The sequence below is a fragment of the Ruditapes philippinarum genome, unplaced genomic scaffold (assembly GCF_026571515.1).
Source record: "Ruditapes philippinarum isolate M1 unplaced genomic scaffold, ASM2657151v2 ctg180_1_1_1_1, whole genome shotgun sequence".
In the NCBI taxonomy this organism is placed as follows: domain Eukaryota; kingdom Metazoa; phylum Mollusca; class Bivalvia; order Venerida; family Veneridae; genus Ruditapes; species Ruditapes philippinarum.
Window position 1 is genome coordinate 29,499 of NW_026866393.1, and position 27,900 is coordinate 57,398.

The window sequence follows — 27,900 nt, forward strand, 5'->3', positions numbered from 1 at the left end:
TATAATCAGAGTATCAGTGATATTTCCATCGTAAAACTTATATGTTATGTTATGTTTTGTTATAATTTGCCATGTTTATAACTCAAATAAAGCTGTAAGACTGTCTTAATTTCTTCAAAGATAATTTTCCCAATTGATACTAGTTATGACAAACAGATTATAAATAAAATAATGTTGTGGATAAAAGTACGATGTCGCTTTTTCAATAAATATGTAATTTAGGTCGTTCCTTTAAAAGGCGTTATAATTATTCTCCAGAAACAGTCAATAGTTTTTATAAAATGTTGTATTGTTTGCATCATTAGGTAATTGCCTAACAAAACCCTTAAGTTTACAATATTTTGTCAATATCTTTATTATGTCCCTACAATTGAATGAATGATCCATGAATCATTTATAAAAAGACCTGTCTGCATTAAAAATATGGTACATTCGGCTGTTTGTTACATTTTAATACTTATTGAAAATGTCATTTTGTAGCTATTATTTAAACTTAAACTTTGCAGCTTAGTTTCACGTTTTACTTGGACTGGAAAATCACATTCATTTTGTGAACTCCGTTTACCGAGTTATTTACTTCAGAGCAAAATGATCATGATGTTCCAGAAGTTGTATAACTGTCTCTGATCACAATCCATGCCAAATTATTTTGGCATTCACTTCAACACGTATTCAACAATGGGCTATAAAATAATTCGTACAGGCATTTCTGCCATTAATCGACCATTGTCATATTAATGCTTCCAAACAATTTTTTTAGTAGTAAAAAGAAATTAGCATATCAAATGTTACATTATCATAAAATGTTGTAAAAAATAAGAATTAAGTGAGCTTTCTCTTTTGCAAAGTAGTTATTGATGGAATAAAATATTTTTAAAACTATTTATATTCTGGTATCAGTGTCTATCTAGTAACCTTCCAAGAAATAACGTGAATAAATATCTTTAATAAGCATTTGATGATGTTCTTATTTCTTTTCTGGTAAGAAAGACACGATCAGTACAAACATTCTAGGCATACATTAGACATACATTTTGGAACCATAGAAGAACATTGCAATGAATAAACTTTCATACCACTTGTGTATTAGATACTTAGGCACTTTTATCAGTAAATTCTTCAATTATTATCATATTCTTTATTGAAATAATTTATATCAAATATTTCTTTACGACGAATAAGGGATGTAACATTTAGAAAATAATTGTAACTAGATTTATGTTAAAACCAAATAAAACAAACATAGTCTCTCCACTCAAACTGATATTCTATGTCAGGTAAAGTGCTACCTTGAGAATCTTTATGACTTTGCTAAGTTTCAATACAAAAATTGGTTTCTGTAAAATGCCTGAGAAAAAATAATATACGTTTCTGCTATCGTTTTATAAAAGGTCAACTTGATTGAGTTAAGTTCTGCTGTGAAATTATTCTTAATCAAGTTTATCTTAAATAAAGATTATTTTTGGAATACGCTGTTTTAATTTAAGTTGGATTTAGCAAGCTTATAGATTTTTGGATTTGTCACTCTGGATTGTTTCTGGGTCCCTTGGGACAAATTCAGTGTCACTATACTGCAAATAGAAAACTGATTTCCAGTCTATAACTCGATCGGGGAATCAAACTTGGCTTATGTGGAACCTTGACTTTTTATAAATACTTGGTCATTAGATCAATGTCACTGTCAATAAACATGATAAAAGAATGTGTTCCAGTCAAGAAATAAGAAGGGGGTATTATTTTCAAACTTGGTATAAGGCAAGCTGATGCAAATACCTGACATGAGATTGCTTTAAGCACATTAGTCAATGTCACATATAAAAAATAGAAAAATGTTGTGCCTTTATGTTGATATATAAAGTAAAAAATACATTTTGTTATAAAACTTAGTATAAAGCAACTTTATTTTGAGACCTGACCTGCTTTTTGGCTTCTTTTGGGTCAAGGTCAAGATCACTATTATAACTTTAATGAAGTTAAGAAAATATATTATAGTAATTTCTTTTATTCCCATTTACTTTATGTAATAAATTAACATCATATAGATGTATATCCAAATATATGATATATTATATTTGCTGTTTATGTATCAGGATACATTAAAACTAAGTACATTTGTTTAAATTATGATTATTACTTGTTATTCTGATTATAATATTAATTAACAATTACTGTGACATAATCACTTTCGCTTCGATGTTTATAATAGTCATATATTCTTGTGTCATTTTGTCATTTTATGCTTATTGAATAGTGCTATACTTATATGAAAATCCAAAACACCATATATTGTGTAATTCCAATTGACATTGACCCTTGTTTTCATTCAACTTATAAAGCATTTTTGAACTAAGCAAAACGCTCAGAGTTTGGCTCCCGCCCGCCTGGTGCCTTTGTTAAACCTTGTGTGCCATGACATTGTCATGTTTATTGTCGAAACTTGCATGAAATGAAAATCCGATGAGTATTGCTGGGATATATCCTTTTAATATTTGTTTATGTACACAACTACAGATTATAACGTATTTCATTACTAGTGTCAAATTTATACCTTTTTTACAAAGGATGTGAATTAAACCATTGATTCCTCTAACTTTATTATCCAGGTATGGTTGAAAAGTAAAAGCCTCTGGTCATACCTTTTATGCATTAAGAAACGATTGTTTACATTATAGGTTAGGTGAAATAAATACATTTTAAGATATCTATTCTGATTTAAAAAAAAACACAGTTGTATTATCATTAACGTTTATATGAAAATGCGGGGATATTGCAAATAAAATTGATGATGTGAATGAAGCATCACTTCCAAATAATAAAGATGAAACCAATCTGTTTGCATGATGAATTATATATCATCAGTCAATACATTTATTAGTTTCCTGGGATATGGAAGTCTATGCACTTTTCGTTTTCACAAAAATAAGAAGCAATTGTATTCCGGTCTGCAATGCTTGGGTAAACAGTATGCATTTAGGTTATAACAATCAGATTTTTATCCATAATGTAAACGTTTTGTTGATATATTAATTGAAAACCTACATATATTATTATCGCATGACCGCCACAACATTTCTTTGAAGATCGGCATTGTCTAATTTTCAGTATTGGAAAACTTTGGGGTGCTCTAAATGAAGTATCATTACGCTTTGGGGTGCTCTAAATGAGGTATCAGTACACTTTCTCGCGCATGCCCAGTTTATTATTTTATTTCAAATAATAAACCCAGCATGCCTGAAAAAGAGCAATCCAAAACATTACACAGTTGACAGAACTTGTTCTTTTCTTCTTATCAAAAAAACAAAATTTACATATCCCGATCATTTTTTTCTCTCAAAATATATAGATATTCTAGATAGCTTAATTACTAATAGATTGAAGTAGTGTACAAATCACTTCATTTTCGTTAGTTTCTAAAAAAATACGTGTACAAGATATACCTCTGAAATATACACCGGGATTCTTATGTACAATATTGCCCAGATTATATTTTGAAATAGAGCTGAAAAGGTGATAAATATTTCGCATTAAGAAAAATGCATTAACTTAGTTCGTAAAATGGTTATTTGTATCAAGGTCCTTCAACATAGCTATTCAGGACAGGCGCGCCGCGAATGTATTGTATTGTAAGGGCTTAGCGCTAACGAACGTGATTCGTTCCTTTTTCAATGTTTTCCAGGGGTTCACTATTACTTTTGTAGCGAAGGAGCCGAGGCACCTAATGAGTGTTTTTCTAAAAATATTTATATGTTTAGATAAAGCAAATATTATAAGAGAGTTTATATCTCAAAGAAAAAAGTCGTGACGGTCATGCGATAAAACAGTTACAGAATAAATACTCGGATTTCACCGGCTGGTATCAGCGCATGGGGCGACAAAAGGGTCAATCGTGGAAATAAATCTCGACGTTTCATCTCGATTAATTTTCTATGATTGACCCTTGCTGTCGCCCAATGCGCTGATACCAGCCGGTAAAGTCCTCGCGTATATTCTATAACTAATACTCATCATATATGATGAATTTGTAAATGCATGCATTTACAAGTAATTTGTTTCCGTTATTTTCCTTAATGGTATTTTTTTTAACTAAGTCTAATATATAATGTATAATTCGTTTGTTAAGAAATATTTTTAACGAACGTGTTACTTATGTATACAAATAGTCGAAACATGACTACTTAGTAATATAGATGCATAATATATATGCTATTAGTCATTTAAAGGAGGAATTGTTTATCACAATTTAATACATTTGATAGAATTAACAGACAGATTTTCGGTATATAGAAGTCAACGCACTTCTCTTATTTACTATTATAAGAACCAATTATATTTCCACTCTAAAATGAACGGGCATAATTTAATAGATTGCCTGATGTATACACTCATTAGCTGCGATTTAATCGTGACTCCGTTCAAAATATGTTTACATACACCGTAGTAACACGATTTTAAATCAAATAATACCATCTTACCAATATGCTATAACATATTACATTGAATTCCTTGCTAATTATTCAATGTCATTCACATCGCAAACCTACTTTATAATATATCTAGAGGGAGAGAAACGAATTTCTAATTTTGTCTTGTAAAACCTTTATTAAATATTGTGAACAGGAAGCAATATATTTTGTCTAATTATTGGCTGCATCACACAAAATATATAATTAGTGCAAATGATAAAATACTTTTACTTGGAAGTTTTGAAGTCACAAGAGACCTCAGTCAACGATAATCATCTGTAATTGGGTTTAACGTATAGCAATTGTTTATTTCATTTATAAAAATAGTTTGTCTTAAGAATGAAACAGAAAAAGTTTAAAACTGTTTCAATGTGAACCTGAATAAAAATTCTCATTAAATGTACATCCAATCTGAATCCTATGAATGATCAAGAATGCCATCCAAATGATATGATCGTACGCAAAGAACACGATTATACTGAACACAATTTTTACCTTTTACCAAAATAACGATATTTTACTAGGCGAAGAGACGAGACCTTCTTCTGTAGAATTAAAGTGTCGTCAGGAGATATCTTCATATCGGCACCCTATATTTGTCGTGTCGTCGTATCTTCGCATAAAAAGGCAAACGGCGAAAGCACGATTATTGTGCAATTTATCTTGCCTTCGACTTACGGGGCAGAGACAAGACGACACGAAGACTTTATCAAATTGGCACAAATTTGAATCAAAGATTTGATAAACGAGCATATTATAATGTCTAATATGGCAGAAATCAGCCACCATTTTCAAGCTGTAATACGTTTGTATCGCTTAACGGAATTATTCCTGTGTAACAGTTAGAAAGCAAACTGGTCGTCAACATGCACAAAAATATGATATCTATAAAGTGTTCAATCAACTCAGGTATTGCCCATTGACTGACTAGGAAAGCAAATAGTGTTCACAGAACATATATTTTGTGACAGAACAAATAACCAAATACATCGGTTAACATATAAAAAATTTAATCAATTATTCACATTTACAAGTAAAGTTTAATTAGTATATCGTGTAACACTTGGGCAAAGTTTTAATGAAAAATTTAATACGAAACAAATATGAATTTGAATAACTATTTTAAGAGTGAACATGTAATGCATTATTTATGTAATTACATTTAATTGATACTTTTTCTTTCAGAAAATGTGTGCAACTATGGCGGGTCAGCAAAGATTATTGAATCAACAGTGTAACTGTTATACCAAATATTTGTGCATCATTTTACTATTAACTGTGTAACAATTACAACGTTCCACTTCTCACTTACTTTTAGTCTTCAACTTGAAATAGACATTTGAAAAAGAAAAATGCAATATTTATTTGATTTCAATTTCATGATAAATGCAATTTCATGATAAATGTTCGATATTGCCCATAATGACATTTTCCTTAATTAAAATGCAATTTTCGTCAATTTATCGGCACTACAACCATAAATAAGATACTTTATCTTGCACAATAAAATATATGTTAAGAAATTTGAAATAATTGTCATTCTTAAATTTTTGTAACACTATTACGACACACATTGATCAGAACAATATTGTACATTGATTTATATGGAAAAGTAAAGATAGCTCATACGAAAATAACCGTTAAATGAAGCATTAAAGAATATCTTCTCTAGAGAATATAGCCATTTACGTAAAAGACATTCGTCTATTGTGATTATTAGATTTGTTTGATATCATTCAAATGAACCGTCTGGTCGAGTGATTGTGGGAAACATTGGAGCTGAAAGTAATATAGAATACAAATATATAGTACAATAGAGGCGTCAAATTTGAGTATTTTTGTAAATTTTGTAAACATTTCTGATAAGCATTATTAGTCTTACTGATTTATTCAGAAAAGAGTTGTAAATAATGTGTCACGCACGCACACACACACACTTTTGTTTCACATGAATAACATGATGTTTACATTAACACTTTAATTGTAAAACAATAGTAAGATATAGATGGGCTATAATTGCCTTTTGTTCAATTTCTTTAACCAATTAAGCAATTTTCGTCAATTTATCGGCACTACAACCATAAATAAGATACTTTGTTGAATTCTCAATGTTTCGTGCTCGATATTGACGTTTTAATTAAATAGTTATAGCATTTATTCGTACGTTACTTGTTTACTTGATTTAACTTTTAGAATGTTATGATCATGGCCGGGAGAGTTCTTTTGTAAATTAAGTAACGAGGATCGGCCAGATAAATTCTTCCAGGATACAATTCATACAATACATTTCCAGACAAAATCTAGGCTTTATCTATAGAAATTGCAGCCAAATTAGATTAAAATGAATTAGAAAGTGTTAAATCTTTATTTAAAAAAAGAATAATTCAGGTTTTTTTTATTAATTATAATAAATAACCAAAAAAATCAATTCACTCATTAATACAATTATACAGAGTTGTATTTCCTCGTTTGCACGATTATTTTCAATAAAGAAATGCGACAGAACTTGACATAAGTACGTGCTTTAAAACATGAAAATATATTATCATTTTACTGACAAACCGTGTTAGAATGTAGAATAAGCGGGAGTATCAGAAATTGTTAATAGTGTACAGAAAATATGCTTCTTATCTACAGTTTTATTTTCTTGCTCACGAATATGTTTAAAAAGTAACAACAGCGCTAAAGTTATTGTGTATGATAAATATGATGTTCTAGAGAAAACGGGATGAAGAAATTATCTGAATGTGTGCACACTAGCGTTTGGACCAGGCCTTCATCAAGTGGGAAAATTCTCAGAAAAAAAATATATTAAGTCCAGTCATGTCAAAAACCTAAGTAGAGTGCTATTTAAATCAAGTAAGAAAATTAATAAAAATTAAAATTGGTAAAATCGTTATACCTATCACACCAATATTGATATTTAAAATATACTAGTGTTTACAAAAAATACGATAGTGTCAGTGCATTTTACCATAATCATTAAAATTATGCTACTACGGAATAACAATAATAACAATCTTGCACAATAAAATATATGTTAAGAAATTTGAAATAATTGTCATTCTTAAATTTTTGTTACACTATTACGACACACATTGATCAGAACAATATTGTACATTGATTTATATAGAAAAGAAAATATAGCTCATAGGAACATTACCGTTAAATGAAGCATTAAAGAATATCTTCTCTAGAGAATATAGCTATTTACGAAAAAGACATTCGTCTATTGTGATTATTAGATTTGTTTGATATCATTCAAATGAACCGTCTGGTCGAGTGATTGTGGGAAACATTGGAGCTGAAAGTAATATAGAATACAAATATATAGTACAATAGAGGCGTCAAATTTGAGTATTTTTGTAAATTTTGTAAACATTTCTGATAAGCATTATTAGTCTTACTGATTTATTCAGAAAAGAGTTGTAAATAATGTGTCACGCACGCACACACACACACTTTTGTTTCACATGAATAACATGATGTTTACATTAACACTTTAATTGTAAAACAATAGTAAGATATAGATGGGCTATAATTGCCTTTTGTTCAATTTCTTTAACCAATTGATGATTAAAGTGTTCTTCCCGAATCATATATGGGGGACTTATGAATACTTAATAGAAACTCCATTCGGTGTATTTTTCCTAACAATATGATATTTATTGCAAGATTATCTGAACTTTATACATATTTATTGAGCGTTACTTTGTTTAAGTGTTTATTTCTAACAAGAGTGTTGTATCAATTGATTTACGTTCAACTGTTTGATATCTTAAGGACGAACGTCATTTGTATGTGACGCACATTAAACGCGTACACCTTATCAGAAATGAAGCATTAAGTTATAATAAATAATACATTTAGTATAACCATTTAGTTTAATGCTCAGAAATGAAATTATAAGTAGTGAAGATTTGAAAAAGTAAATTATTCATCATATCAATGCAGTTCAATTATTTCAAATATTCTAATAATACTCTTGTATACGAATTGTTAAAAGCTACAAATATTAATATTACGGACGACAATAAACAAAAACTCATACAAGTAATACAAGAATTTGTATGTGTTAGCTCAAAACAGTAAGTTCAAATATTTAACAATTTAGAATATGTATAGAAAAAAATGAGTATTGCACAACAAAATAAAAGCGTTACAAAAACAAAACATAAAAGAAAACAGAAGCTATAAAATTGATCGGAAATGATGGTAGTAATGTTGATTGAAAAAGAAAATGATTTAATCTTTTAATGCATTATTATATATAATAGTTTTTTATACTTTCTTATACGAAACTTTAAACGAAACAAATATTAATGCTACGAATAACAATTATAGAAAATCTATACTCATTTAAAATTGTATAATGTTAGTTCAAAACTATAAATTTAATTCAAATATTTACGATTTAAAATACGCTGTAAACAGAACAATAAAAGTGCAATGAATTTTAAAGAACATAAATAGGTCTTACAGAAATCTTTTGCAATCATGCTTTCTTAGAAATCAAAATGTCAAGGTCAAGCATTGCCAAAGTTTATACAAAGAAAGCCTCCAAAGCGCAAATTTAAAGGCGGGGGAGGGGGAACAAAAAACAAAACATATTGTGATATTGTAAATACTACACAAGATAAACGGTATGTTTTTGTTACATGTATATTAACTTGACCGTCTGTATCAAATTATTTCCAGGTTGACTAACAATTATCGTACCTACGAACGCATGTTTTCAATTTCTAAAAGTCGGGAATAAAATTGGCTCGTCACATACGTCACTAAATTTTAAACATTGCAGACGACACATTCTGATAACAAAGTAACACTGTAATAATGTCGTCTGAAGAACTAAAAACCTCAATAACTAACATCGTAAAACTGAAGTGAAATAAAAATACAAATGTCTAAACATAATCCAGATAGGACATATCATTATTCATGAAACGAATGACAACTGTCATGCTTAAAATATTTAATATACTTTCACAACTGACAGTGAAATACAATGTACTTGAGACACTTAAAACATGAACTGTATGTTGTTTTCAAACAATTTTCCCAGAAAAGCCATGTCTGTCCCTAAATTTCATTTTTTGTGAAACAATGCAGATAGCTTTTAAAATTGATATGTGTTTCCTTTTAAATATGACATGATAAATTTACCCATGAGTTATATAATACACTAGTTAATGTGAATAGTTACAAATAAATGTAAACATGATATTGTTATATAGACTATTTAGTATTTTTGGTTCTGACATATCCGATTCGATAAATATTCCATGGCACTTGCCATAATGATAATGGTATCTTTGATATTATTAATTGCATAGCATGTACTTATTTGTTAATGCCTAGTTCAAATTAGTTTTATGTGACATTGTTTTTATACATAACTGGCGTTCATTCATAATCGTTCAGTAGATATGTACCATTACAGTCGATGTACTATTTATATAAGTGACATATGAAGAATTATATTTGAAACATAACAAATACAAATGATAATTGTTATGTCTACTACGAGTTATACAAATGCCAAAGAGTTGTAATGTAAACTTTTTGGGAAAACAATATATCTCAGTAAGTATGAAAATATATGTTGTGTAGTACCATTAATATCTCTCTAGAGGATTATTCCAGCAACTTTATATCCAAACTAAGTTGTTTTTGTCATGTAACTGTACTTGGGAAATTGTATATATCATTTCAAGTCGGATTTAAATAGCTCATATTGAATTGGCATTTACCGTAAATGTCTGAAATGCTTGGTGGAAATATATAATATAAAAATTATACTTATTTAATTTACGTTGATGAATATCTAATGCAAAAATAATGTAGCAAAAATAAATTTCATAGTTCATTAACAAATTACTTACTAGCATAAAGTAAAATGTTGTAAGCTGTTTCATTTCATAAAACTTGATTCCTTTCATTGTTTGCCTTTGTTGGCCGTTTTTTTATTTATTTATTTACTATCCAAGAGACCAACAAAATAATATGCTATGATAAAAAATTCTGATTATAATAAAAAATTAACATTATATAATTATGTAAGCACGATGCATAAAAGACCACGAAAACAGTAGAAACAAGCAAACTGATCATTATTCAGTGACTGACAAATGGACCAAACACTTTTTTGATTATGCCCAGTAGTAATTTAGATCTTTAATTTATAAAATATTGATGTCTTAATTTAATAGTGATATAATATAATATAGTTAATATAATATCAAGCAACGTAGAATCCCTTTTTGTGATATAATTAGTGATTTGCCAACAAATCAAAGCAAGAACTGAAACATCAGTCGGGCGTTTTATTCAATAAGTTCTTTTGAAAATGCAACTCTTGGTACTAATCTTAAAACGTTGAATTCCAAATGGAAACGAACTGAGTATTTTCATGGCAGTTCAATACCGTTGAGTATTATAAGCTTCATATCCTTACATTTAGATTAGAAATAAAAATGAAAAATAAAATGTCTGTCGTTTGTTGGTTGTTTAACTTGGATTTATTAATCTTCGCCAAAAAGTCATAGTAAAAAGGTATTGAAGGAGCACACATTAATGTTCAATGTTTTACTTAGTACGTTTTTATTACAAATGTATATGGAAGGTTTGTAGCTAGACACTAATCTCATTAATATATAAATAGTATGATGAACCTTTTATTTATAGCATCAAAACTACTTTGCAAAAGGGAATGCTCCCCTAAACTTGTCATTACTGTAACAGCGTTATATGACAATTTTACATTGCATATGCTTACTTGTTTTTACTACTACTTGGAACCATTTATCTGGCAATTGATTAATGGCAGAATCGCTTGTACAAAATCTTTAACGACCAATTAATGAATACGTGTGAAAGTAAATGCCAAACTAATTTTACATGGAATGTAAGCAGAGACAGTCATACGGCTTTTAGAAGTCTTATGTTCATTATGCTTTGAAGTTAGTCACTAAGTAAACAGATTTGACATGACTTTGTGTGATTGTTCTTGGTCCGATAAACGTGAAACTTAGCAGCTACGTTTAAGTTAAATAAATGGCTACAAAATGACAACTTCACTATTTTTGAATGTTAAAACATGCCATGCATGTAGTATAAATAAGAAACTGTTGATGTTGTAATGGTGTAGATTATTCATGGACCATACATTCAAGTGTAGGAGTATATAATGATGTTGACCAAACATTGTGAAGGGGTCTGATGGGTAATTATTTGGTGATGCAAAACAAAATAACAATGGTACGAAAAATATACCTGTTGATTTTTGCAAATATAAAACGAACAGTATAGCTCCAAGTATATTAGAATTGTTTAAATTGTATATATGACACAGTAGTGTTGTATCGAGAACGAAGAACATTTTCTAATTGATCACTTATTCAAGTAAAGACCTACTCCTTTTGTAGTGAGGGTTTGGTCCAGATACTGATAATTTTCATAGTTTTAAACTTAGACAAAGATTTTTGTAGTAACATTTTATATATTTATCTATAGTTTGAACACTTAATTTTTATATCAGTATTTTAATCTACGATCACATGTGTTAGTGTTCTGTTTGTCTGGAACGAAATTGCCTTGTCAAATACTTTACTTGATTTGCAGTCCTGCAGAATGTTAATTTAGATAACAAATCAGCTTTGCAATTATACAGTCTGCCGAATTAAAAAGATAAATAAATAAATGGACAAGCAGTGTATGGCTGTACTGAATGAGATCAGCGATGTCATTACTTCTATGATACTTGAAATGGAAAATACTCATTTCACATTTACCTAAATCAGTCTATGATTATTGATTTCTTTAATCAGTTTCTGGTAACCAAACCCTATCAATTATTCGATAATTTTAACTTTAAATACTGCAGCAATTACGTATTGTATGTTATTGCACTTTTCACGGCTGTAGTGTTAATATTATTTGGAATATCAATAAACTCGTTTAAAAACTTGCTTCTTGTCCAAAACAATATATTTTATTGGCAACCAGTTAGCAATATAGTTTATGTGATAAACATAATTATACTCTAAAACAATCAGTTGTAGGAATTGATGATATTTTAGTATGTTTGTAAACTGATTTGTCAATTTTCGTGCATATTTTTCTGTCAAGTCAGGTCCAAAAACCTACAAAATGGCATATGCATGCATATTAAAAGTGCTTCCATAAAACATGAAAATAAATACAGTTGAACATTATAATTCTACTGTTTTCAATTTTATCTTATCATATGGTGAATACAATTATATCAATTTCATTATCATAATTTGTCCAATATATCTTAATTATACTAAATAAAAGTGTTTTGCAAACTCAAACATCAAATGTGCTGCGTTTGGTTTCATCACGTTTAATGGCTATAAACAATTGAAGACTAAAAATAGTGTTCATATTTATAGTGTAAGCTTGACTAGGGAAATTCTGTCTTATGGTTAGAAAGTGCGTGATAAAATTATTACAACAAATAAAGACCATTACATAATTATATTTCTTTGCTTTTTAAGATGAACTCTACATTTCAGGTCAGAACAGAAACATCTATTTTGAGTCCTAAGATGGCGATTTCCTTTCAATGTCATAAAAAACATAACAATGATAGCATGCACGTCTGTAACATTATTTGACACATTCTTCAATGAGTTTGAGAATTGGGAGAGTTTTGACCTTTTTATTAAAAAATGAAAAAGAAAAGACTTATTCTTAAAATATGAACATGATTTATGTGTGGCAAACACAATACGTTCTATTATTTGTCTAATCAACAGCCTTCGGCCCATGTAAGGAATAAATACACTTACAAAAACATCAATAAAGCATAGCATGTGTATTAACAAAAATGTATAATTTACAATTCTATTTATAACTAGTCTATATCGTATTCTTTGTGCGAATGCATAGTATAAATACACAACAACATACTTTATAGTTTCTTCATTTCTAGTCGACATGATCATATTAAATGTGTTAATATTTGGTTAAAAAAACATTTCAAAGGTATGTATGCTGCCCGTAAGTCAGAATAATAATACCTGTTATCACCTTTAATATAATATTCTGGTATCTTTCTAGTAGGTAGTTCGGAAGCTTTCTTTTGAAAATGAGTTAAATCGTCTGCCCATTATAATCAAAATTGTTTGGTATTATTTACCTGCACTCCAGTTACAGCAATGTTTGTCGATTGTCGACTGATTATTGGATATAGTTTTCTTCTGGGGTTTACTTACTGTTACAGCATGGAAAAGGAGTCACTTGCAGATGCTCGTACATGGTTACATTTTTATGGGGTTCCATATTGTGAGGACAGGATTTTTTTTTCATTTCTGCCTAAAATACAAAAGAGAAAAGACAAACACCACCAAAACGCTCGGCAATCTGATTTATATTCGACACTCTTTCTATTAATGTGTTATCATGTTTTAATGAGTAATCATGCTTCATTATGATGTACAAATTTGTTTTTCTAAAAATTCAAAATGACTTTAAATAATAATATCGAAATTCCATACAGATTTGATAGGAATAGTATTAATGAATCACATAAGCAATCATAATAAAAAAACGCAACGCCTAAACAATTATTTCAGCTGAAAAAGTTCAATACCAGTACCGAGCCTGGATGTTCAGTTTAGGTTAGTAATACTTTTTTTCTAAAAAAAAGTTTCAATATTTTCATAAATGTCGTTTTATTATTTTTTCCATTTTATTATTTACGAAGAGTGTAGCATTTTGAAGATATCCTTGTATTATCCTCGAAACCATCTAAATACTTGTAACATTTAATGGGAACAATACTCATTAAAATATATCTTTTCAAAATAGAATGACGTTTTAATGGAAGAATGACAGATATCTCATAACTATTTCATGAACAATTCCTTACGAGACAGAGCCATTATAGCTTAAAGGTTACAAAATATGTTTCCAAGCAATATATTAATTGAAGTTGGATATCAGTCATTGAAACACATACTTTTTTACAAACAACATGTTGACGGGAAATATAAAAACGAAGAAACATTTGAATGATTACAAAATTATGCTTTCGAGAGATCACAAAGAACGGGGAGTGAGTCTGCACTGATTTCTTTTTTATTTGTTTTGATTTAGAACCATTTTAAGCCATTCGGACTACTTTCCCATGAATCAATATGATTTTTAAATGCGTATTCACAATGTTTTGCCTAAGCTTAGCGCAAGAAGTTAAACTATGTTTTAAAACGTTGTAAAATGTTCTAGGACCAGCAATAATTAATGGTTTGTTAAAAATAAAAGAACGATTAAGACCACATAATCATTTGTATCATAGTATGGGGACCTTTTTGTTGAAAATATGTCAGATTTAAATCGTATACACATACAAGCTTAGTGCGTTACCTGGATTGCAGGTACCAATTACCTGCACTCCAGAGCATGCCTATTCAGGGGCGTAGCTAGACCGAAATTGATGTTACAGTTTTGCGGGGGGTTAAGGGGGCCGCTATAGGCCCCCTTGCAGGTCCTGGATTTTCACCATTTATAGATGCTATAATCATGCATTCCATGTCAATTTGAGGTCCATAAAATAAGAAATTTAAGTCAAAATAAATTTAATTCTATCATTAATAAATTTTAATGCAATAAGACTAGTGTTAATATGCGCCGTAATTTAGAGTACAATATAATTGCTAGATCGTATAACAATATTTCAAGGTCTTTTATGAACGTTATACGTTATCAGGATATACATTGCACTAATTTAACAGACGCAGATAAATGACGCTGTCACTTAATCCGCAAATAAAAGTGACATACGGCGATTTTTGCGTCGTGCAAAGGTATCTACTACAAGGTCAGCCTAAATCTCCTTGTCTCTGTGAATGTGTAAAAGTCCTAACCCCGAGAGACGACCAGTGGTCATCGTTGAGCGCAAAAAGGTATTCAGCCTTCTCATGCTGCTGAATGACCGTTCAGCGCTCGCCGTAGACACTGGCATTGACAGGAGCAAATGCAGGCACCTGTTAACATTTGGATACAGCTCTGTCGGTAAATCCTGTAGCACATTTTCTATTGCTGACGGAGCCTGCAACAGCGAAGATTCGCACCGTGTCTTCCAGCGTCCACATTCGCGCAAAAAGGTTTCCTGATCGTCCACCAAAACTGCTTGTACGATAGAATAAATTTCATCCATCCGTTGACTACCCTGTCTGGCAAGAGAAACTGAATAACGTATCTCTCGTTATTCTGAAGAAGGCGATTTTCTATCTCAGAGACAAGGTGATCCACAAATGGCAAATACATGTTGATACGCCAGTACTCTGATGGAGTTTGAGCGGGTGCATTAGGGCGATTTTTCTGTCTACCCCCACGCGGCAAAGAAGGCTGGACATCAACAGAATCTGCCATGCTGACTGCCTTCTCATATAAGGCATCCCACACCAACGGATCATTTCTCTACCTGCGTTTTGACAACTTCTGCTTCGGTGGCAGCTTGGACTAGATCACATGTTGTTGACTGAAGAAGCTTGGATAGCTGCACACTCCCTGACAATACATGTTCAATAGCTACAAGAGTTATTATAAAACTGAACTGTGTAATTGCAGCTCTGTATGCTCCGGCCTTTGTGTCGTTGTTTTCGCTCAACCTCTCTAGTGATTTGACGACCGTCCCGTACGCTGTTTTGAAAGTGTATAGCGCGTCCGCCCTGGCTGCCCATCTAGTTTCACAGAGCGTCTGCAGTTTCTTACGCTTTTCCATTTCAACTCGTTCGTGGTCATTTTCAGCTAAGGATGCCTGGAACTGAAAGAGACGTTTGGCCGAATAATCGAACAGAAATGCTATCTCCTGGACCGTGCCCATCATGTTGCGTGCAAGGGGCTCCTTTGATGCATGTACAATTGCAAGGTTGAGAGAATGGGCCTTGCAGTGTGTATATAGTGCCTTAGGAAATATCTGTCGAATACACGCCTGTACCCCTCGATATTGCCCGGCCATATTGGCAGCGCCGTCATACCCTTGTCCTCGCATTTTCTGAAGATTCACTCCAGCTGTCTCGAGGTTTTGAAGAAAGGCATTCGCGAGAGCCTCGCCGGTGGTGGCAGAACAGTTTGCATAGCACAAGAAATCCTCGCAGACCCGGGAAGGTGCACAGTCGTAGTACCTTAAAAGGGAAAAAAGTAAATACTGCAATATAATTTTGTATTTTTAATACGAGAACACTGTGGATCCAAAAAATAAATAATAAATCCATAAAATACTTTTAAATTATCCATAAAATAATATCAGTAACACTTTCTGACACAGTATAACATTCACACAGTGCTTTATTTATTTATTTATTTTTGGGCGAGCGTTTTCATTAGTATCAATTCATCAATTTTTAAATTTTCAGAAATTAATGCCTTTTCTTCTGATTTTAGATTTTTGTTTCGCAATTCACGTATCGTTACGAACTAAAAACTAAGATGTTATTAGTTACAAGTAACAACGCAGTCATGACTGTTATCTTTGCTCAATGTTCGCGTAGCAGTCAAACGTCTGCATGATATCATCTTCGCACGTGGTTCTGTTTCTAGCGCCACAATGAATCGGTTGGAAGTGACTGTTATTTACTTATAAAACATAAAACAAGAAAACTTATTTTTTTCAGCGAATCTGCTATATATCACACGGAAAAGTGTGCTACGCTTTTGTTTCTGAACCTGATATATAGCATATTCATTCAAACATAGTAAGCATATATCATCTAATTCCTGAAATTTAGTTCCACTGTGTATAAGCAGTATACATTCGTACATATTCGTGTAATTTCATTACTGAATTTATAATAATATTTTGCTCCCGAGACTGCATAATATGATTTTTTTCAACTCGTTCAATAAAAATAATTTTAGTATTTGAATAAAACATTATTTTGCTCGCATAATATGATTTTATTCAACTTGTTCAATAAATTCAGTATTGAACTTACACTCATTCATTATCCTGTACTTATCACATAACCGTGTCGTGCATATTTTTTAACGTGACGTCATTTTTCTCGTATAAACATAGCGTTAAGACGCGTTAAATGTTTACATTATACAGTACTATAGGCGCGTCAATGAAAAATGGTTCTTTTTCACTTCAAACGGTCTTTTTGGTATGTGATAAAATAGAATATTAAATTCACACGAATATATCTTATGCACCTATATAACAATAAAAATCAACGTTTTTATTATTTATTGTTTTTCATTGACGCGCCTAAAGTGTTAAAGTGTGATAGAATGACGTTAATGACTTATGGTTATAATGCTAGTTTACATGTTCATGAAAAACAAGTGACGTTACGTGATTTATTTTATGATTTTATGATATGTTATTTTGTATGTTTATGACCATATTCAACGCATATTTATTTTTATGTCTATACATGTGTTGAAACTAAAAGAGATATACAAATGTATAGTTTTAAACTTACACAATAATGAATAAAAAAACTCAATATACTGTAAAGTTTATATGTACCTAAGAACAATAGCCATTTGCTCCATGGTCGCCGCATCTGTGGCCTCGTCGGCAATAAAACCGAAGAATGGAGCGGCGTTGCATGCCTCCACAATTGTTTTACTGATGATCTCGCCACATATAGAGATTAACTCGTTTTGGATTTCGGGCGAGGTGTATTTCGTACGAGGATTGTCGTGCTCAAGGTGGTCCCGTAAGACTGTATTGTCCTTTGCCTGAAGTTGATGAATTGCGGCGAAGTTACTCCTGTCGTCTTGGTGACGCCGAATCGCAATATTCTGCCTTCCGCACAATATCAAACTGTCCACAATATCAACTAATATTTTCCGGTTTTTCTCAACAGTCTGTTCATGTGCGCTCGATAGACTGCATACTATGTCCTTTTTGTCTCCGGTCATCACAGAAATAAAGTTGTGGGCAGCCTCGCATGATTCTCTATGCAAATTTGAAACTGCATGAGCTTGAATGGTTTTTCCAATGTTGCTGGGGTCGACAAGAGGGACAGCTGCGAGTGATTTTTGTTTAGAGTTTTCATCTTTACCACTGAATAAAAAACACGGTGCACAATATACGCCCTGCTTACTTGTTGAATAATGCAACCATGTGTTATCGACAAACCAACGGAACTGTATCTTTCGAAATTTTCCTCCAACATATCTGAAAATGAATAATAAAAAAGAAAACGTTATTAAAAGGATCGGGAAAAAAGGGAAGTAATTATCAGTATTTGAACCTACAGGGGTACGCGATTTTTCGCACTGCAGTTCTGTGCTTTAACCTACTGAGCTACGCGGGACATTGATAACGTGTATGATAAACTTTAATATGAATAAAAAAATGAAAAAATCGATTAAGCACATATTTAAACAAAATTTATGAAAATAACTTATTGTAAATCTATAACATAATTATGTAAAGGGAACTATAGGCCTAGTGATGTTTTTAAAATTAAAACAGAGATAGATAAAAAAAACAAAGTACTTTTAAAAATACAAACAACTAGATTCTAGACCTAGCTCTAATCTAGTTAATCAATCACAAAAGGTTAAATAGAAGGCCCTTACTTGCTCGGAATTCCGTAATGATGAACAGATTCCCACTTTGCGTTTAGAAGTTGGGTCTTTTCGTTGGCGTCTAGTGACTGCTTCAAGAAAACATCTCCGTAAGGAGGGTCACAACATTTATCGCTCGCCATTTTAAAAATACGCGCGCTATGTAACTTTCTAAGGGGGACTACCGCTATATGATCGAACGACGCATATATGGATTAACTCTCTCTTTACGTAGACATAGTGCTAATTTATGAATGCAAAGCCTTTTCAATCTATATAGTCATAATTGTTTTAAGGCTTTGGAAAGTATTAAATAAATACTTCGAAGATCTATATTTTTTATTTAATAAATATTGGAAATTCCGAATCATGCCTCTAAACCTTCCAATATCACCCTCACCCATACCCTTTAGTTTTCTCACCGTTTTTAGCATATTTGAATTTTTATTTTCCTGGATCAATGTTACGCACGTGCGTAAGTGCGTAACGCTAGCTACGCCCCTGCTATTGATTGGCTCATTTTCGCTTGGGTTTACTTATTGGGACGGCAGAGAAAGGGAAAGCGACAGAAATATCATAAATCATTAAGATGCTTGTTCATTGGTTACTTTTTTCTGGGGTTTTATATTTTTGTGACAACAGGGAACATATTTTTATGTTTGACTATGATACAAAAGAGAAAGAACATCAAAACACTCGGCAATCTGATTAATACTCGGGCGCTACGTCCCTCTCGTACAAATCAGATAGTCTCGTGTTTCGATGCATTTTCCATTACTAACTTACATTTACTTATCTTGTTTTTATTCTTGTATTGTTTCACGCATATTGATATTACTTAAATGTCTTAGAACTGGATGAAGCTATGTCTGCTCGTAAATTGCAATTTGTTTGAGCAATGGAGTGGTAATACTTTATATATGCTACATGTATTTTAAACTGTCAAGTTAAATTACTTACAATATAATTTTTGCTTACGTTCTTTGAGAGATGTGCAGTGTACATAAAATATACCTTGTTAAACATGTTCATTTTATTTTTTTATTATAATAATGTAATAAATGTATGTATATTTAAATGGTTATTCCAAAATTCCCCTCTTGAATTTTAATATCACAACTCTATTGTTTTATATCCCAGGTTGGGCTCTAGCAATATTGTAGGTTATCATGAAACGTAAAATACAATAATATATAAGAAGCGCCAAGACTAGTATTAACTTTCGTTTAAAAGGGACAAGAAATGGTTATAAGTTAAACGGTTCTCATATAATGGGAAAATAGACATAAGGAGTTGCCAACTACTCAATAAAAATGACAATAGCTTAGACAACTTCGCACTAAATATAACATGATCTCTCCGAATAGCCCCTACGAGTATGGTATCTATATTATTATAAGTAAATATGTGATCCTGATATCTATGGCTTAAAGTTTCTACAGAAGGTCTGTCTTGATCAGAATATATGGGAAAACCTTTGTCCAGCACACTTATCGACGCAATATTTCAGCAGCTGGTTTAAATCTCGATTTGTGGATTTTAAAAATTGAACTTGATTAAAATCAAGTTATAGAATAAATTGAATTAAACTGAAACTGGTGAAATGAAGTATATGTATCAATATACATATTTGAAAAGGCAAACGTGTAATTACTCATATTTGCATATCAATTATTGAAAGGTTTTAAAATATATATTAAGAACTTATAAAAATCAGTCTCTTTCCTGAAACGCAGAACAATTTTATCTTTTTTAAATGCTATTATTGCACCACTCAATGATCAGAGATGCTGTACATTGACTCATATGAAAACAAAAATATAGCTCACAGTAAAATAACCGTTAAATGAAGAATTAAAGATATCCTCTCTAGAGAATTTAGCCGTTTACGTAAAAGAAATTCGTCTATTGTGATTATTAGATTTATTTGATACCATTCAATTGAACCGTCTGGTCTAGTGATCGTGGAAAACATTCGTGCGGAATGTTTTATTAACTGCAAATATGTATATAAAAAGAGGCAGATTTGAGAATAATGTCCTTTTTTGAGACCCAATCTTTGACATACTAATCATCAGATAATTCAGATATAAGTTTGTTACGCACTCACACATACACACATTTGTTCCACATACAGAGATTAATTATAAATTAACATTTTAGTGTAGAAAAATGAGTAAGCAGTGAGCTAGCATTTCTTTTTCTGCATATCTTATCCAAGCTATAACAAACATGTTTTTCCTGAATCATATATAAGAGAGGTACTTGAGCTTTTTTCCATAACAGTATATGATATTTATTGGAAAATCGTCTGGACTTTTGACATAATACATGAGCGTAACTTTACCTCAGTGTTTTATTTCCTTTTAGAGTCTCGTATCAATTTATTAATGGAAATGGAGCTAAAAGGTTATAAACAGTGTAAACAAAATAAACTAACAATAGGTTCGGAAAATTTTATTTATGTTCTTCAGTTTTCTTTTGATAGATGCATGTTCATACAAACGATATGCATATTATATCTGATACTGTTTTGTTGCACAATCTATTGCCGTCGTGAAAGGTTCTATTTCGATTTTTTTATTTGTCCTCAGAATATTTTACAATTTTTAGATATTCAAATGTTGATAAGGATCTAAGGAAAGAAAAGAACAATGCAGATATAACAGTTGACTCAGTTGTATTGGATCTATGACAAGTTTAGGCTATTCGTTAGAAATCCATGGAGATAAATTAAATAACCCATTATATTATATTTAATGTTCATATTAATCTTCAACGAACAATGATTTCAAAGCTATAAACACATTATATGCGGCAATGTTTACAAGGTTAAATCGGGGTACTTTTGTTGATAATTGTTTAATTGTAAACATTACTTTCATAAATAGTATTATTTTTCATTTAATATAGGTCAGAAATATTTTTTTGTTCACAAATATTTCTTAGAGAAATATAACACTCTTAAACCAAACAATCTTAAATCAATTAAATCATCTAATATTAAAAAACTTAGTCTTACACTGCAAAATGATACAAATGGCTTGCATATTATCCTTACAAACGATGTACATTTGTCAGTAATGTATTTCCATATTATGTTCGAAAAAGTAAAGTATTTATTTGCTTAACTTGATATGCAAACTATTGTGACATTTATGTGTCAGATGCAACATTTTAAAAATGTAAATGACAAACAATAGCTTCTTAAAATATACAATATGCATTAACATTATAACAAGAGTTGCATAGAAACAATACGACAATAACAAATAATTTACATTGTCCAACCAGTACATGTTCGGAAAAGATGTTATTGGTGAAGATTGGATTTTTTTCTGGAAATGCACTTTTATTATTTCAATTGTTGTAAAATAAATGTACTCGTTAATATAAAAGCCAAGCACTTAAAATAATAAAGCTATGGATAACATTAATTGTTAACAAATACTCTTTTATGTTTAAATATTTTAGTTCAAAACTATTATTTAAAACAATCATTTACAGTTTTAAATGCGCTGTAAACAGAGCATTTAAAGTGCAATAAATTTCAGAACAAAATATAAATAGGTCTTACAGAAATATTTTTTCTATGATATATAAGTTTATTACTCAAACTATCAAGGTCACAATCAATGCAGAGTTTAAGAAAAAAAGAAGTACTTGAAAAGGCAGATAGCATGTTAATATTATAGCATAAACATAAATTTATACATTTAACATGTACAAGAAACGAACGGTACGATTTTCGTTTATTTACAATAATTGAAACCAGGAGCCGATAAGAAATAGCTAATGGCAAGATGCATCGTTTGAGGGGAAAAAAAGTTTTATGGCTTGTGCATGCGAAAAGTCATAATTTGTGTAAAAACATTGAAATATCTTAACATGAAAATGAGGCACAGTAATATACAAAGTAATATTATAATAGCTGTTATATTAACGTGACTGTCTGTATCAGTTATGGTACCTGTGAATGCAGCTTTTCATTTTCCGAAATTCTAGAATGAAATTGGCTTGTCACATACATCAATGAATTTTAATTATTTAACAAAGTGACATTGCACAAATGTTGTCTGCAGAACCAAGAACTGCAAGAACTACCACTGATAAAGGTTCCTGAAATGCAAATACGAATTCTAAACAGATAGCACTTTGCGTTATCATTAAACGTGTGTCAACTCTGATGCCGAAAATATTAAATATGGCTTTCACAATTGACAGTGAAATACAATGCATTTACATGTAAGACACTTTTAAATGAAATTGTATGTTGTTGTAAATTACTTTTCCTACAAATGACTTGTCTGCCCTTGACTCCTATCTATTTTCATTTTAATATAATAATCATCATTTAATATGCTATCTTTTCTTAGGCTGGTTGCCTATCTTGAAAACACATAACAAACTTGCAAATGCTATTGCTTATCAAGGTACAACAGATTGATTCCCGTCAGGAACAATTAACTATAATGCTATTTTTCCTATTTATTTCTATGAACAAACATTTGATAATACAGTTTAAAAACAACTATTAAAGAAACTGATTTCAATAAATAAAGAAACGCATTATGAATTGATTTTTACGCATATATATGTTTTTGTCAGGGTATGAAATAATATAAGGTATCCACTAACACATCACAGTAATGCGCTTTTGGTTTGAGACATTAACATTACGTTCACGTAATAAGTCATCAACCAGGCTACAAGCGGAAAGCATCGTCTGGCTGAATTGCCAACGGAGGTCATATTGATGCCCAATGATATGACAAGTACTTTGAGCATGCCCGCAATAGGATTTTCCAGTATAGTAATAAACAACACTAAACATTTTGTTCCTAAACTTGTCATTCTGAACAAATTACAAGAAGCAACTAATCATTTAATTCCGTATACGTCCGTAACTCATACGATAAATTTTTCTTGTCAGACTGCAAGAAAATGGTCTAACATCAAGCCTCGCGGTCAAAGAAATGTTAGCATAATTATTCAATTTAACTTCCACAATAGTGTATAAAATATACTTGTTCATATTGTTGACGATGTAAGCATAATATTTTGTTTAATTTTAAACGTTAACTATTTCGGACTACCGGTGACATCTTTATATCATACAATGTGCAAACTTAACAGGAAGGTGAAAATACGATAGTAAACATTCCAAAGTATGATGATGAAAATTCAAAACCACGATGATGAAAAATCGAAATTATGATAATGGAAATTCGAAACAAAGAAACCACGATGGTGCTATTTCGGACGTACGATGGTATATACACAAAATGTTATCGAGTTAAATGTTTGAAAGATCGGCTACATTAAAGGTTTTGCAAGGCGGCTATGGCAACGATGACAACGACGACGAAGCGATCACAATAGCTCGACTATTTCTTTGAAACAGTTGAACTAAAAATGATAGTGACTCTACTTTAAGCATTGTAAATACCTTCAAATGCAACTGCTGTTATAGCCATATAATTCGTATGCTATCACTAAATAATTTGGAAATGAGTCTGTAGTGAAATTATTTCTGTTCAATTTAAGACCTTCTCAGACATTTCGAATTCATTTCCAATGAATAAATATCATTTAAAAATACTTATTCACACTTTATTGCCTGGACAATATACAACTTGACATTTAGAGAAAGAATTATGTTCTAAAAGTCTGCAAGCTTCTCAGAAATGGTAGATAATCAGCATTTTATGAAAAGTTACGGAATATTTGTGTGGTCATTTGTATTAAGTAAACGAATTAAACGTTAAATTTATTTGTGTACTTCTTACGTTTTCTTCTGTGGCTTAAATCTAGTCCTATATACAACTAAAAAAAACAATTGATTGTTCTTTGAAAAAATGTATATACACAATTTAAGGAATGTATTCTAGTTTTGAAAAAATTGCTGCTTTACACTTAGACGAATATATACGTGAGCATGTATTATAGAAGACGCTCTTTTTGAAATAAAGATTTCTTAAAGAAAATGTTATAACAGAAGATATGTTAAAATCAAAATTTGATATCATGATATTTATGCAAGGTTTCTTTAATTGACTTTTATTCATGTATGAGCTTAATAATAACTAACAAAGCTTTCTGAAACCGTTTCTTATTTGTTTACATAATTTAGCTGCGGCTTAAGCTTAAAGTAATTATGTCAAAGCTGGTGGTTAATAAAAGGATTTTAAGGTGAATGAACAAGGCAATTTTAGCCTCAACACACAACAAAGAAGCTTTTCAAATACAGAAAGCTTGGCAAACTGAAGTAAGGTCTCGGTGTTAAGGAAACATAAAACTTACCCTAACAAAAATAAACATGTCAATAGTTCAGACAACCTAGCAGTAAATTGTCCCTTATAGTTTTATTTCATATATTTTAAAACACACATACTGTAAATTACTTTGTTTTGTCAATTCTTATGCAAGAAACTTATAAATATTTAATAGTATACCGGCTGGCTCAATTTTTCCCAATCCTCAATAATTTAACACATGACATTGCTTGATTGATTCATACAGTGTCATTTCAAACATTAAAAAGCTAAAACCGGGCAATATGTATGAGTAAAAAACGTAAAGTAACGGTGTTTTTATTTTTAACAAAGATGAGGAAAATGTAATGGATTTGACTTGGATGTGTTCAATTTCAATATCAATTTGTATATCCACGAACTTATTTTCATTTTTCTGTATGTCTGGAATGAAATTGGTTTGTCACATACCTCTCTAAATTTGAAACATTGCAGACAATACAATTTCATTTTCAATGTCAAACCGCAATATGTTTTGTTTTTAAAAACTAAAAACCTTAAGGACACATAGTGCGTTGCTGTTCTGATATGAGAACACGAATGTATATATAATTTTCGTAATTCAGTGTATGAAAGGACATTGAAAAAAATGAAATTACATAAAACCATTTTATTGGTTGACATTTGATTAAGCATTGGTTTATACATGTATATTAGTCATGGCGGATCTGTGGTTACTCAACTTTCACTTGAAATCAATCGGGAGAAGACAAAAGACAATTTAAATTGTGATTTCAAGAAATTTAGTTTCTCCTTATTGTTTCTAGTCAGCAGTTCAATTAATCACTATATGTTTATTTCTTCTCCGGATATATGTCATGTATGTAAGAACGTTTTCTAAATATTCTGTAATATACTTTGACTTTTGCCGGTAAAATCTTCTAAGCATATATTAAATGCAGGACATTCCGAAATAGGCATCGATATGTCTAGATCCTGACAACTCACACGATATCGCCAAAGTCACAAAACACAATGCTTATAGGTTCGATATAGATTTGGCTTTGAGACTCAATAAATTCAAATGGTAAAATGAACGTCTTTAGGATTATCTATTCAATTAACAATATATTCCAAACTTGATGTTTGTAAGCCTAGGAATCAATCTTCCATAAAAAAATTCTAAAGAACATTAATTTAAAGAGGAGTGTTTTCTTTCCTTTTACATGCAGTCAAACATTTTAGTAATTAAATACGTAAACATTTTGTGTTAACCTCTTATAAAATAGTTCGTTTCTGAATCATAAATTTGTGTTGAAGAATGTAAAATAAATGCTTTATTGCTGTTTGAACTCATTGTTTTACGCATTGATATTTTCATATATTTTGCACAGAAATTAAAATGAGATATAAATACACAGTAATGTGTAAAGTAGTTTTAAATGGTATAACAAGAGCCATGTCAACATGTCCATCCCCCGCCGAATGTGTTTGCTCATTGGAAGAATGTATATGTAGTAGAGCGGAATAATTCTATTTTAAGAGGTCTTTTGGTAATGAAAACTGATGGCTATAGTGATTACAGATTTGAAACCTTTGTGAATACTGATGGCTGAAAATAACAAAGGGCAATTACTGAAAAATAATGCAGGGTAGGTTATCATTCTTGTGTCCTGCATCCCTCCTCAGTAAAATCTATCCACCTATGAAGTTTCAAATTGATACCTCAAATACTTTTTGAGAAAAAAATTGAATTGAAAAATTAAGTATGAAAAAGAACAAAGGGCAATAACTAAAAAATTATAAAAGGTATAGTTATCATTCTTGTGCAGTGCACACCTCCTGAGTGAGATCTATACACCTATGAAGTTTCATTTTGATATCTCAAAGGCTTTTTGAGTTATGCTCTGGACAAAAATTAATTTTGAAAAATAACAAAGGGCAATAACTCAAAAATAATGCAGGGTAGAGTTATCATTCTTAAGCACTGCACTCCTCCTCAATGAGATCCATCCACCTTTGAAGTTTCAAGTTGATACCTCAAATACTTTTTGAGATAAGCTCTGGACAAAATAGCATAAAAAACAAAGGGCAATAACTCAAAAATTGTATAGGGAAGAGTTATCATTCTTGCGCACAACATTCCTCCTCAATAAGATCTATCCACCTATGACATTTCATGTTGATATCTCAAACACTTTTTGAGTTATGCTCCACTCAGGTGAAAAATTAGGTATGAAAAATAACAAAGGGCAATAACTCAAAAATTATGAAAGGTAGAGTTATCACTCTTGTGCACTGCACACCTCCTGAGTGAGATCTATGCACCTATGAAGTTTCATGTTAATATCTCATAGGCTTTTGGAGTTATGCTCTGGACAAAAATCAATTTTGAAAAAAACAAAGGGCAATAACTCAAAAATCTTGCAAGGTAGAGTTATCATTCTTGTGCACTGCACTCCTCCTCAATGAGGTCTATCCACCTATGAAGTTTCAAGTTGATAACTCAAATACTTTTAGAGATATGCTCCGGACAAAAATGTCGGACGGAAGGACGGACGGACGGAAGGTCGGACGGACGGACGGAGACTATTTCTATATCCTCCGCCGAAATTTTTCGGCGGGGG

The 27,900-nt window shown here is 31.0% G+C and overlaps 1 protein-coding gene across 1 annotated transcript; it reads right to left on the reverse strand.

Annotated features, from left to right (window-relative positions):
* Window positions 1–15,903: 15,903 nt before the first annotated feature.
* Window positions 15,904–19,162, reverse strand: LOC132732378 (zinc finger MYM-type protein 1-like). Its single transcript, XM_060718788.1, has 3 exons — window positions 19,032–19,162; window positions 17,968–18,624; window positions 15,904–16,618 (listed from the first exon to the last, which is right to left on the reverse strand). The coding sequence occupies exons 1-3, from the start codon at window positions 19,160–19,162 to the stop codon at window positions 15,904–15,906; spliced, it is 1,503 nt and encodes a 500-aa protein (XP_060574771.1).
* Window positions 19,163–27,900: the final 8,738 nt, after the last annotated feature.

What these genes read in the sequence shown, in the direction of transcription:
- LOC132732378 (XM_060718788.1), bottom strand. Translation starts at nt 19,162, where the DNA reads ATGGCGAGCGATAAATGTTGTGACCCTCCTTACGGAGATGTTTTCTTG. An exon ending in CATTACGGAATTCCGAGCAA is followed by an intron (nt 18,625 to 19,031) that starts GTAAGGGCCTTC and finishes ATTCATTTTCAG; the next exon opens with ATATGTTGGAGGAAAATTTC. An exon ending in CAAATGGCTATTGTTCTTAG is followed by an intron (nt 16,619 to 17,967) that starts GTACATATAAAC and finishes TTCCCTTTTAAG; the next exon opens with GTACTACGACTGTGCACCTT.